General features: G+C 40.8%; 1 protein-coding gene across 2 annotated transcripts; it reads left to right on the top strand.

The window, feature by feature from the left end:
- The first annotated feature begins 604 nt into the window (after positions 1–604).
- Positions 605–9,360, top strand: havcr1 (hepatitis A virus cellular receptor 1). Of its 2 annotated transcripts, XM_086160617.1 has the most exons (8): positions 607–625; positions 711–817; positions 1,844–2,191; positions 2,905–2,994; positions 4,929–4,987; positions 5,496–5,580; positions 6,770–6,800; positions 8,106–9,360. In XM_086160617.1, exons 2-8 carry the CDS (start codon positions 766–768, stop codon positions 8,233–8,235), a joined length of 795 nt encoding a protein of 264 aa, XP_086016743.1. In that variant the 5' UTR covers positions 607–625; positions 711–765; the 3' UTR covers positions 8,236–9,360. The 2 variants fall into 2 exon arrangements, with proteins under 2 accessions (XP_086016744.1, XP_086016743.1); XM_086160618.1 differs by lacking the exons at positions 4,929–4,987; positions 5,496–5,580 and having other exon boundaries at positions 605–625.
- The last annotated feature ends 3,975 nt before the right edge of the window (positions 9,361–13,335 follow it).

Below are 13,335 nucleotides of genomic sequence, written 5' to 3'. Positions count from 1 at the left end.
TCAACTCCATTTCTTGTGGTCATGCTGATCATGAATGTATATGTTTAGCATTGTATGAAAATCAGCAAAAATTTGAAGGGAGTACGCCGGCATAATCGTCACTTACTCCATTATGAACTGTTGCCCGGGGCAACCGATGATTTGTATTATATCTCGGTGGCAGCAGATCATTCAATCATGTCAGTGAAGGGAAAGGCTAGCTGGTATCTACTCACGGAACCAAAGCACGTTCTGACATGGACTTTTACTGACGATGACATCAATAACATTTTCCCAAAATATTAATGTAGAAATAATTAGAGAGAACGCACATCAAAATGAAAGAAAATTATATAAATACTAATAACTTAATGTTGTTTTCAACCCCAGGGCCCCCAAGACTCTTCCAGTCCACGTTCACTGTCCCCGCTCTGCAGTGATGTCTCTCATCTCCATGGAAACAGTGCTATCTTGGTCCTTAAATCGGAGAAAATGCAAAAATGCAAGGGAGAAATTAAAGTTGGATCTGGAGTCCCAAAGGAATGTAGCAGAAGGCACCAAGCGGCGTTCAGGAAGTGAAACCCTGCATTAAAAGTGCAAGGCTAATAAGGAACAACGAAGAGGACGCTGCAGATGGTGACAGGAAGTCAGTGTGACTCTGCCTCTGTCAGCAGGGGGGAAATTATGAAAAAAAACGACCCCTTGTCAGCTTGTCACTTCTTTAAATGTAGACGCCGAGGATGACTCTCTGTTCGGACTGAAGATCTGCGATGCGAGTGTGTCGCCATGAAGACGAAAACATCCTTGCAACCGACGCTGCTGCTCTTCCTCCTCGCAGGTATTGTTATCCAAAATTAATAATACAATATCAGGATAAAGGGCGCAAATATTGCATGCTGCATTTCACTGTATATTGATTGATTTATAAGGAAAGACTTTGTCACTATCTTATACCATATATAATATCATTTACCACAAGCGGGAAGTAAAACGACATTTATCGTAGTAGTTTGTGGTGTACTGCAAATACATAATTCACATAAATAATACATGCAACAGTTCAGTGTTGTTTTTTCACCGTCACAAGTTTACCTGTTTTTCATTTTCAAGGGTTTATCCAGCTCATTTAAAAAAAACAACTTCTTGATAAAGATATATTATTAATGTATTTAATTAGTTTTCTCCCATTATTTGTGTAGTGATTTATGAATTTATGCAAATACATATTATTTATCAATATATTTAGAAATAAATAAATTAAACTCGTGATTTAATAGCACATAATTATTCATTTAAAAAATGAATAAACAATAAACAATTTGGGGTGGTATGGCACAGGATGATAGAGATCAAATTTCCCCACAAGGGATTAATAATGGATAAATTATTATTAAACAGACACCCAGACAGACAGACTTAGATTAGATAGATAGATAGATAGATAGATAGATGGATAGATAGATGGATAGATAGATGGATAGATGGATGGATAGATAGATAGATAGATAGATAGATAGATAGATAGATAGATAGATAGATAGATAGATAGATAGATAGATAGATAGAGTGTAACTCTTCCCTCTAATTGAAAGAGTGAGCATTAAAACAAAAAAGTCAAAATTGCAACAATGAAGGCGCGAAAATCTATAATTTTGCATTATAACTTCATAATTCAAAGCGTGAAAAAAAACATTACAAGAAATAAACAAAATAAACACATCAGGGTCATTGTAAGGGAATAATATTATAGTTTTAGGAGGAATAAGGTTCCTGAATTTGGAGGTTGATGGTAGCACAACGAAAGGGAAATAGTTCCTGATCCATAATGACGGCAGCTTCCTGTCTAAATGTCGCTTCTCTCCAGTTGGTGAATCCAAAGAGAGTGAGGTCACTGCCGTGAGCGGTCAGGACGCCGTCCTGCCGTGTCGCTATGACACCAGTACCTACGGCCTGGTCCACGTCTGCTGGGCCCACGGACATTTACCTTCCTCGGGCTGCGGTGACCAGATCCTCACCACTGACGGAGAGAAAGTGCAAAAGCACACCAGGACTTCGCCCAGGTATGAGCTGCGAGGATCCATACGAGACGGAGACGTGTCCCTAACCATCGTGGGCGTCAGGCCGCAGGACAGGGGCTTGTACAGCTGCAGGGTGCAAATAGTGGGCTGGTTCAACGACCAGAAGCATACCGTCCGTCTCACCGTAAACACCGGTAACTACCCCGCAGCCGGCACGTTGGACCAACTCCATCTCATCACTTGTGATTTATTCTGAGCATCGACGTGAAATAGTATCTGTATTTCACTGAGAATAAAGTGGTCATTCAACCAGCACAACACTGTGCTTTGATACAAATAAATTATTCAACCACAGCTATGATGTTACCACTCAAGGTTAAAATCATAATTCGGGTAAAATTGAGAGACAGATTTCGTAACCCTAATAAATCAATTTAATTTAATTTTGTCTCGCTTTATCTTTATTTAACTTAATTACAAACAAACAAATTAAAGGTTGTTTTGTTTTTTTTTATCTAATTTAACTTCATTTTTAAAAAAGGGACGATTGAATCAGATGTCTTGATTCAATGTATTTTAAAGAGACTAAAATCAGCAAGAAATTTACCATTAATTTGAGCAATAATAAAGATTGAATGGAATGACGATAAAGTAGCAAATTAAAAATTCAACTATAATGTTACAGTTTTCCTTTTTTTTTTAAAATAGCATAAATGTATACTTTAAGCAGTAAATCAACCAGAATAAAGTTGGAATTATATTTAAAAAATGAAGGTCACTTGCCGGTTCGAAGAAAACAAGATATTTCCAGAACACTACTGGGATATTAATGCTGCCAGAAGGGCTTCAGATTCAGTTGAATGGGTCCAACGTTTGACATTAAATGATCCACGGATTTCTGTTTTAGCAAGTCCGACTTCACCGAGCTCAGCCACCGACGCAAACACTTCCTCGCTACCGCTGATGACGGAAACCAGCACAAAGACACACATGCACAGTAAGTGAATTTTGTTTTCCGGTTGCAGTTGTGTGCATGCCGGCGCGTTTGAATGAACACACACTTGACCGACCTGAGAACGTTGGTTGGAGCTCCTGAACATGCTCCTCATAGCGCCAACTGGACTTAAATCTATGGGGCTTCATCCATCCATGTTCTGTGCGAGGTCTTGATCCAAACATGGATCAATAGGGTTTTTGCATGGTCCTTGTCCATTTGGGCAGTCTTCTCGAACGTCCACCACTTAGCTCCTTCATCTCCGCCTCCGACCCGTCCTCCTTCGCCCCATCTTTCCCGACGGAACCTCAACTACGACATGGTCCGAGATGGGGTTGGCTTGGATGCCAACCCCGATGTGTTAGCCAGAAGTAGAAGCTTGGCTCTCCTGGACGACTTCTCCATCCTTCACTCCACTCATGTCATCCTGGACAGTTTGTTGGACAGATCCCCTATTCCTATCGTCACCATATCAATAGACTCCGCCCTTTCCTCGCCATAACCTCGTCCAATCCCCCCATGAACCCCACAATTCTGAATCTGGGATCACACAATCTGGGCCCGACCCCTGAGAGGACACATGACCCCAGTCCTTCAACAGCTCCACTGGTTTCCCGTACAATCTAGGATCGGATTCCCAACCTGGAACCATCTATCACTGCTCATACCGCCACTCCCTTCCGCGAGGTGTTCATCCATGACTCGGGTATTATGGGATGTGGGGTCAGCCACTTTGCACCCCGCCGGCTGTAACTTTTATAAGGTGACCTTGTGTTTCGAAAGACGCCCGAAGATAAAATCCGTCATTAGTATTACTATCAAGAGAGAGACATACCTTCAGCATAGACACTGGCATTCAGCTCTACCAGACCGTGAAATTGAACTCACACAGTGGACACATCGCCACATCATTCACCATGGAGCCCGCCGATCAGACACACACACAGCTGGTAAACACACACAATAAACGCAGTGATTCACATGTTAAAGAGAAAGAGTAAAGTCAAAAAAAAAATTCCATACAACATGTTATAACAGCAAATAACTCGATCTGAATCATATTTCTAAAAATTGCCAAGGTCCACTAGAGGAAGTCTGACTGTGCCAGCATCAGGATTTCCAATCTGCCCGGCAACATCGACAAGAGGAGGCGACCCGATGATTGTTTACTCATTTTTTTCCCGTGCGTAAAGCCAGGACGTTTTTGAAAACTTGGATGGAGCCAACCATGGCTTGGATGTATTTAAAAGTCAAGGTTTGCCCCCCAAGATTAAAATAGCTGTTTGGCCCAGATATGGCCGACCACGTTCTCAAACCTGGCCTAGAAGCCGGTGTTGACTCAATATTGATCGCCTCCAGTCAAACTCAGGTCACGAAAAACTTCTCCTAATCTCTAATTATGACGCATTATGTTTCCTTGTTCATCCCATTTTCCTAAACCCAACTGAACATCTGAGCCCGTGACCACCACTGCAAACGCAAGATTAAATTTATCTGAGTTTATCTAAATTTATCTTTAGCCATCTGAGTGATTCGTAGCTCCACCTTTGACACGGTAGTTAACAGCAACTTCTCCTTCCGTCATCATACCCCTCCTTTGGGTCTGACTCGGCACGCAGGAAACATCAGTCCAGGCCTGATCTGGATTTCCTTCAATGGGTGGCTCACTCCCCCTTCTACCTCCTTCAGGATTTGACTGGACATCAGCGAACACCACCAAATTGGAGACCAATAAATGAGAGCAGCCTGAAAAAATACGGAAGTACAATGGGGTTATAACACACCTTCACAATGCTCATATCATGAGCTACATGAGTTTCCCCTTACTCCCTGGCCCATGACTCTTTGAGATGCAGATGAACACATTAAGTCCAAGTTTTCAGCCTCCTGTTGCTGACACAACCCTGACCATCTGCTTTCACTTCCCCATCCCGCAGGTCAGGTGATCCCCACAGAAACACTCCTGACATCCTCCGTGAACAGCATCAAGGCCGTGGTGAGCTAACCACAGAGAAGGCGGGGATAAATGCTATTGTTACAGAAAATAATATACCATCAAAACACAAGAGGAAATGAAACAGGAACTAGAGGCTTGTTTATCTGAAATTGGAGAAACCCATTAAATCATTGGGAACATATTAACCTTGACCCATATCACACACACGAGAGAGCACAGATTGATCATTGCTAGCCGTTAACTGCTAGCCTCCCATATTAGCAACTACAGCTCGTTTATTTAAAGGTATTTAAAAGTAATCGTACATAAAAGAAGGTGCGTGTAGGGTCCGTCTTTGGCGGGAGCAGAATCCAGAAGGTGCCGGACGCCTTGCCGTCTCCTGAAAAAGTGGCGTGACAAAAGATTCTCGAAGCAGCTACGAATTATTTGAGTGGGGACTAGCATTCGCCCGATTCTCCATGATTTTGCGTACAAACAAAACAAACGACTAAACTGAAATTGACTGTCTAACAGGTTGGTTTCTATGGTTGGTGTCTATGTTGAACAGGGAGGCAGCGACGGGATGCTCATCACGGCGTACGTTGCATTGGGGCTGCTGGTTTTGGCCACCGGAGGTTTCGTTGCCGTTATCAGTGAGTCAACCTTGGTGGTACTGACGACACCTTGAGTGTGATTCTTCCATTCCAGATAGGTTTCAGTTTGATTTTGACGTTGCCCTGTACCCGTGACAGAGCATGAACTTAATTTCTTCTTTTTGGTCGCTCCCTTCAGGGATCACCACAGCAAATCAACTTCCTCTACCCAACCCTCTCCTCTGAATTGTCCACTTTCTCTGGATTCCTGGGACACCAGAAAACTCAAACGCGTTTTTGAATTATTTTGTGTCACTTTGTCACTTTTGTGTTATTCTGGTGTAAGAAACAACTGCAAGGCAACGGTCTGAGTCCCTGAAAATTTCAAGTTTACTTTCATTAACTAGAAAAAAGGAAGAAATCCTTCATTTACCCCTTCAGCTTCTCGTCAGCAGAGAGTTAGCTTGTAGTGACAGGCTAGCACTCCACAGCTTGGACCAAAACACTTCTTCTTTCGACTTCTATGGCAAATCAACTTCCTCCATTTACCCTCTTTATCCTCTTATCTTGGATCAACAAACTTCCTGTGCTCTTTCACCACAGCCATAAATCTCTGAACCGTTTTAATATATTCATTTTCAACATGAGTTAACAGCACAAAAAAAAAAAAAAAAAAACGCTGACAAAGCTCATGAGATAGTTATTTCCAAAACTTGAAAAACCTGAGAAGGAGCGGAGGGATGCTGCAACCAAGGCTAAACTTGGGGCGAGGAACAGGTGCGGATCATTCGCAGCTGTCTAGTATTGACGGTACCAGCCGAGCAAAACTATCGGGCTAAAGGGCCAAAGGGCCAAAGGGCCAAATGCCTGCACATGCTGCACCAGAAACAAGAACGTTGTTCTTCAGTAGTGACATTTCATACTTCGGGTTCAGAGCTTCAGGGAAGGCCTCAAACGCCCGCCCACACGTCTTGTTAGCTAAGCATTAGGGGAAATCTGACAAGGACAACAAAAACCTTTTCAGAAATTTGCTTCCTCCAACGAGACAAATGACACAAGGGTGGAAAATGGAGCTTTCCCATTGGCCACAAACCCCAAGGAATCCAGTTCTTGAGAAGTTACTGCTGTATGTCTTTTTTTTTTTTACAGTCTGTCAATAGGTGAATTAGGGATAAAAAAAAGTTTAACTCAAAATATTCGTTTTATTGAAGTGCTGATGATTTGTTTTTCTTTTTTTTTTCCTTTTTAGCTGCCAGAAGATGGAACCGGCTCAAAGTAATGTAAGTTGTGATTTACATTAGTATTTTTTCTTATTATGAATTTCACGGATTAATTTTGTTCTGATTTCTGGAAACTTCTCATAGATAAGTACATGAAGAAATAGATATGTATAGGTGACTTTTAAATGGCTTTCAGTCACTGTTTAACCTTCCTTGAAATAAACAAATAAATAAATGAACTGCAAAGCAAAACAAAATAGATAAAACAAATGAATGAATAACTATCTCTCTCCTTCAAATTGCTTCCAACCATTTTTACATTTGATGGTGTTTTTAATGTCTTCATTGAAGGGTGGTGACTGAAAAATGAATAAATTGATACATAAGTTATGATTAATAAACAAACAGACGGATAAATAAATGCCTTAAAAAAAGATACAGTTAATGGCTCTTTAAATGGCCTCCAATATTTTTTTTTAATTTAATGAATTATTTTTTTTTACGTCTTTATTGAGGCCCTGGGGCGGAAATAACAGAATAAAAAAAGATGAATAGACAAACAAACAAATAAATATATAAATGAGACAAACATATTAGTTTTAGAATCACCTCACACCAGGGTGCATCTAAAAAACGACAAACCAGAACCCAAAAACGTCCTTGGCCTTTAGCATGAGGCTCTACTGAACAGAAAGCGTCCTTGCCTGCTGCACAGCGAAGTTATAGGGCTTCATGACTCAGCAGCTCAACTGTATCCATTTCTGCACGATTTCAAACGTTAAAAATTAGATACCTATGGGGATCTGTGACTCCTTATTTCGATATCAGCCAGTCACATAAATCAGCAAGGAACCTTCTTTCAATTCAACAAAAAAAGACTTAAAAATAACGTGAAATAACATAAAAATACTAATTAACAAAAGAAACAGATACTGAAAATTAGGCAGTTTTTGTTTTATCTATATGTAAATTGATATATATATATATTCATATATTATGAATGTAATTCTAGTTTATAACTTCTGAACACTAGCATCAGAGATGCTGTGGTTAAGAGGCAATAAGATCATTTCCACTTGGTTTTGGTTTTCTTTCTTCATGTGCGGAGAGGAAGCATCACAAGCGTGCATCGATCCCATGTGTCAGCAACAGACGTCACCTTTTAAACGCAACCAGAAACTTAGATTCTGGGTACAGGAAGGAGTTAGAGCCGACAGAAAGTCGTGAGAATTATTCTCACCTCAAGCGTGATGTGACTAATAACAAAAAATGATCATGTGATTACGGAAAAAGGTCAGAAAACTCGTGACGTTAACAAAATGCTAGGAGAGGTTTTGGGTAATGAAGATGTCGCCATTGTCTCAGTCATCAGCAGCCCGGGCCCTCGGTCCACTTCAGGCCCTCGTCCCCGCCGGCGCAGCTGAACAGATGGGCCCAGGCCGTGGACAACGTCTACCAGATCTACGGCGAAGGAGAGAACGAGTACGAGTACTGACGCGTCATCACCGTCACCGTCCGTCCAGGTTGGACGAAGGAATCCGAGCGAAGGGAAAGAGAGGCGCCGGATCCTGGCGGTCGACTTGGAGCCACCGCTGAGATCAGCTTTCGCGGGGCAAACTATTTGAATTCCCGGGACGCACATCGCCAGGAAACCCCACCTTCCTCCATCTTTTCAAATGAGGGTGTGTTATTGTGTCACTTTCACATCATTTTCCTGCAGAGACTTATACTGAGATGAGAAACGGCTAGGAGGAGCCTGTCTGAAGGTTCTGGAAAATGCTAATTCGCTCGGAGGACGGTTGAGGCTAATCATTAGCTCATTCACTGACACAAAAAAAAGAAAAAGTATTTGACCCATAACAATGAAATCCATTTCCAATCCCAGTCATATGGGCCTTCTTTTGTCACTTAGAATTTTAAATTATAACCTGGAAGTAATCTTTTATTCAGCCCTTTGGCTGATTGCTAGCTGGTAATTAGGGAGCTAGCTAGGATAGCGCTCCACTGCTTGGACCAAAACAAACAATAATAATGGTTTTCACACACCCGATGTTGTTATCCAGTGAATTCACCAAATAGCTAATAATAATACTAATTATCAATATTTTTAGGAAAGATGTTTGTTAATGTTACAAAAACTTTATATCAATATCACAACATTTTCTTTTTTTTTTACTTCGACGAACTTAACAGATAATTTCTCAGGAAATAAAACAACTTCTTGCTGTAGGGGAGGTGACCAAGTGTTCACACACAAGCCCCCACACACACACACACACGTACGCTCACAGGGTTTTGTCCTTTGAGTTCAGCCGATCAATGCGTCTTTTTCTTTTTGATCTAAAAATTGGAAAAGAAATAATACAGGTCCGTAAAAAAAGTCAAACGCTGCAATGACAGACGTCTTTCTAATTTATTTTTTATCTGAATGTGTGTGTGTTTTTGTTTTTTTTTTTACTTTTCATGTTTTTAAATATCCTTACTCAAATACAATCCTCCATGAGAACAAATTTCATTTAATCCCTTTATTTTTTTTCCTGTTTTTATATGTATTATACTCACTGAACAAAGAATAATGCATATAATATTTGAAATAAACATTTCTTGCACTTTTGTAAAACATTTTACATTTTTTCAAACATTGATAGCTATATTTACTCTATATACAACATACACTACTTCACTGTTTATTACTATATATATCTATAATTTTATCTAATCCCCTATCTGAACTCATGTCTGCACATTTTGTTACAAATATATGATAGGAAGGATGTCATAGTTGGTGACATCTTGAAATTATGTCATATGATCACAGTTCGGTAAAATGCCACCCGGCCGGTCGGGCAAGTTTTTCAGAAACTTCTGTTACCCAATGACAGCGTCTCATTTGGGCTAACAGACGCCCAAGAGTGAGTCCATACCTCTGTGTCCTTCTTCGTCACAGCCATTAGGAGTTTTTTTTGTTGTTTTTGTCATTGAAAGCGGATGAAGAGCCAGATCGTCTGAGCATAGAGGCAGAGTGGACGTCGGTGATCCATCGGTGCAGTTGATCGATCCTTGTCCCGATCAGGAGTCACGGACGTTGATCGCTGAAAAATATGGCTTTATGTTGTAGCATCAGTTCATTTTCTTTCTAACTTCTGGACAGAAAAAAAACACTTTTTGATATTTCTTTATTAATTTCAAATATTTTCTTCTCTGACAACCAGGTAAAGAAATATTTTATTTATTTTTGAATTTTATTAATCCGTATTAACAGTGGCGCGATGGTTAGCACTTCGACCTCACAGAACAAAGGGCCCTGGTTCGACTCCGACAAGGGGACCTTTCTGTATGGAGTTTGCATTTTCTCACTGTGTCTGTGTTGGTCTTTTCCGGGTTCTCTGGTTTCCTCCTGCAGTCCGAAAATATCCAGGTTAATTGGAAAAAAATCGCGAAAAAAAATCCACAAATTTTTTTGAATGAGTGAGTGAACAGTTGTGTGTCTATATATGTGGCCCAGTGATTGACTGGCGATCAGTCCAGGGTGAACCTTGCCTCTCGCTCGATGAAGGCTGGGATAGGCTCCAGCATCCCCCGCAACCCTGAGTGCGGGATAAGCGGCAGAAGATGGATGGATGTATTATTTTAGCTGTTTAATGAATACCATTTTTTTGGCCTTTAATCACAAAAAATATAATACAAGAAGATTCTATAAAAAATAAAATTTAAAAAAAGGATCTACATATTTATATTCATAGATGATCCATAGATGATACCAAAAAAAGGTCTGTTTAGTCTTTGAAGAGGAATAATATATTAATAATCAGGACATTAGCAAAAAAATTATATATGAAATGTGTATATCATGTGTGTATATGCAATATACAAATACATGTATCTTTATATATATCACATAGACATATGTACGTTTCACATACATATATATTCAATTTGTTATCTATTTTTTTCCCTTCTACTGTTTGTGGGTTATCTATTTTTATCCTTCTACTGTTTTTGTCTCTGACCTTTTTAATGTCTCTATTTATATTTATTGTTATTACCTATTGTATGAGTTCTGGAGTGGCAGAGAAGTATATTAGACTGGTGCAGGACATGTATGCTAGCTGTGAGACAGTGGTGCAGTGTGCTGTAGGGGTAACAGAGAAGTTCCAGATGGAGGTGGGACTCCATCAGGGATCAGCTCTGAACCCCTTCTTGTTTGCAGTGGTGATGGACAGGCTGACAGATGAGGTTAGACAGGAATCTGCATGGACCATGATCTTTGCAGATGACTTTGTGATCTGTAGTGAGAGCAGAGAACAGGTTGAGGAAACTCTAGAGAGGTGGAGGTATGCTCTGGAAAGGAGAGGAATGAAGGTTGGTCACAGCAAGACAGAGTATATGTGTCTGAATGAGAGGAACCCGGGTGGAACGGTGAGGCTACAGGGAGTGGAGATCAAGAAGTTAGAGGATTTCAGGTACTTGGGGTCAACAGTCCAAAGCAGCAGAGAGTGTGGAAAAGAGGTGAAGAGATGGGTTCAAGCAGGTTGGAATGGGTGGAGAAAAGTGTCAGGGGCACTATGGGATAGAAGACCATTGGCCAGAATGAAAGCAAAGGTGTACAAGACAGTGGTGAGACCAGCGATGATGTATGGAGTAGAAACAGTTACAATGACCAAAAAACAGGAGGCAGAACTAGAGGTTGCAGAGATGAAAATGCTAAATTTCTCTTTGGGAGTGACCAGGATGGATAGGATCAGGCATGAGTCTATCAGAGGAACAGCACATGTCAGATGTTTTGGAGAGAAGGACAGAGTACAGAGGAAGGATAGTGAATATATTGGTAGACGGATCTTGGAATTAGAGCGGCCAGAAAGGACGTCTCGGGGAAGACCAAGGAGAAGATTTATGGATGTAGTGAGAGAAGATATGAAGGTAGTTGGTGTGAGAGAGAAGGATACAGAGAATAGGGTTCGATGGAGAAGGTTGATTCGCTGTGGTGACCCCTGAAGGGAAAAGCCGAAAGGAGAAGAACTTTTGTTCAATGTCTTTTGCTACCTTTCCTCTGCCCTGTACTGATGCGAAAACTGAATTTCCCCCATGGGGATCAATAAAGTATTATAGTTTGCATTATAAACTCCCGGCCATATTGCTTTCCATTGATTAAATTGCATGGGGAAGGAAAGCAGAAGTCAGCAGTTTGTCACCTATATGTGTGTTCACCAGCAAGGATGAGCTGGACCGTGACGTCGCAGCCGGACAGTTTCCCACTTCATGACGACGAGTGGACGTCCGGCTTGTGTTCCTGCTGCAAACACCCGAAACAGTGTAGGGCACGACGCACACACACACACCAACACACTTGCTTAGGGTTTGGGGTCAGTGTTACGCTTCGTGATATTCGGTCGCTATTTTGTTGATGGTGTGCTGATGTTGTGTTGCAGGCTGTATCGTCTGTTGCTGCTGTCCCTGCTTGGCCTGCAGTACCAGCAGAAAATTGGGTCAGTGTTTATGTCTCCCGCTGTTGGACATCTTCGGCTGCATCCCGGCAGCCACCATGGGGATAAGGATTAACGTCCGAAAGATTTACGGTATTAAGGTGAGGACGGACTTGAAAATACGACAGTAAGATGTGTTCTTTTCCAAGTTTGATTAGAAAGCAACACTTGCCGATGTTCAAGGTCTTTATTATGTGTGAAAATTTTACAAAAAATTAGATTTTATAATTAAAAGTATGTAGATCGGAGCATTATGGCGGCACAGTGCACAGTGGTTTGTCTAACAACAAGAAGGTCTCTGGTTAAATTGACGTGTGAATGAGAAGGTTAAGGGCTGTATGTCTCTATATGCATGGGAATGATGCAAGGACAGTTTCATTTGATGTAAGTTTATACTTCGGTTAAAAAGAAATCATGATTGAATCTTAAAATAAGGGGACTATCTTGTCACTGTGGTCGTTGCGTCGTCAGGGCTCGCTGTGCAACGACTGTGTGTGTGCCACCTGCTGCGGTCCCTGCGTCTGGAGTCAAGTGTCCACTGAGATGAAGAACAGGAAAATCCCCACCTTGCCTGGCGACCTCATTGGACAGTGAACACACCACAGTTGTTGGCGATTGTTGATTTGACTTTTCAATGGTTTAAAATGACTTGGAGCAAGAGAAGAAGAAAGGGACTGCAGGATAAAACTCACATTTTTCAAAAGTCTAATTTTTTGGGGGGGGATTTTTTTTCTTCTCTTGCCTTTGTTTAAAAACCGCAGCATGCTGTACCTCCATCTAAAAACTGACTTTGAAACACACGTGTTTACATTTCGAATTGTATTTATCAGAATCATTCTTTGTTTGTAATACATTAAATATTGATATTGATACTATCGTTGGAGGATTAAAAAAAAATCCAAATATTGTTCACGTTTTTTCACACATTGTTTCTCCTTGTTTGTGTCATATAACTATCTAACAATGTGTGTTTGTATATTAATTAGTAATGTGAACCTACTTCGCCGGGATGTTTTGTAAAACTACGCATTAATAAGTATTAAACTATGAAATATTTGATTTTGAAACGTTCTTCCCCGCCTCGCCACTAGGGGGCACTCTTTGGACCCTGT

The sequence above is a fragment of the Fistularia commersonii genome, chromosome 15, assembly GCF_037954325.1.
Source record: "Fistularia commersonii isolate RoL2024-O1a breed Wild chromosome 15, RoL_Fcom_v1.0, whole genome shotgun sequence".
Classification (NCBI taxonomy): domain Eukaryota; kingdom Metazoa; phylum Chordata; class Actinopteri; order Syngnathiformes; family Fistulariidae; genus Fistularia; species Fistularia commersonii.
This window is presented reverse-complemented; position numbering and strand designations above follow the sequence as displayed.

Coding starts and splice junctions, on each gene's coding strand:
- havcr1 (XM_086160617.1), top strand. CDS start 766: ATGAAGACGAAAACATCCTTGCAACCGACGCTGCTGCTCTTCCTCCTC. Junction 5,581..6,769: donor AGGTTTCGTTGCCGTTATCA/GTGAGTCAACCT, acceptor TTTCCTTTTTAG/CTGCCAGAAGATGGAACCGG. Junction 6,801..8,105: donor TGGAACCGGCTCAAAGTAAT/GTAAGTTGTGAT, acceptor CCATTGTCTCAG/TCATCAGCAGCCCGGGCCCT.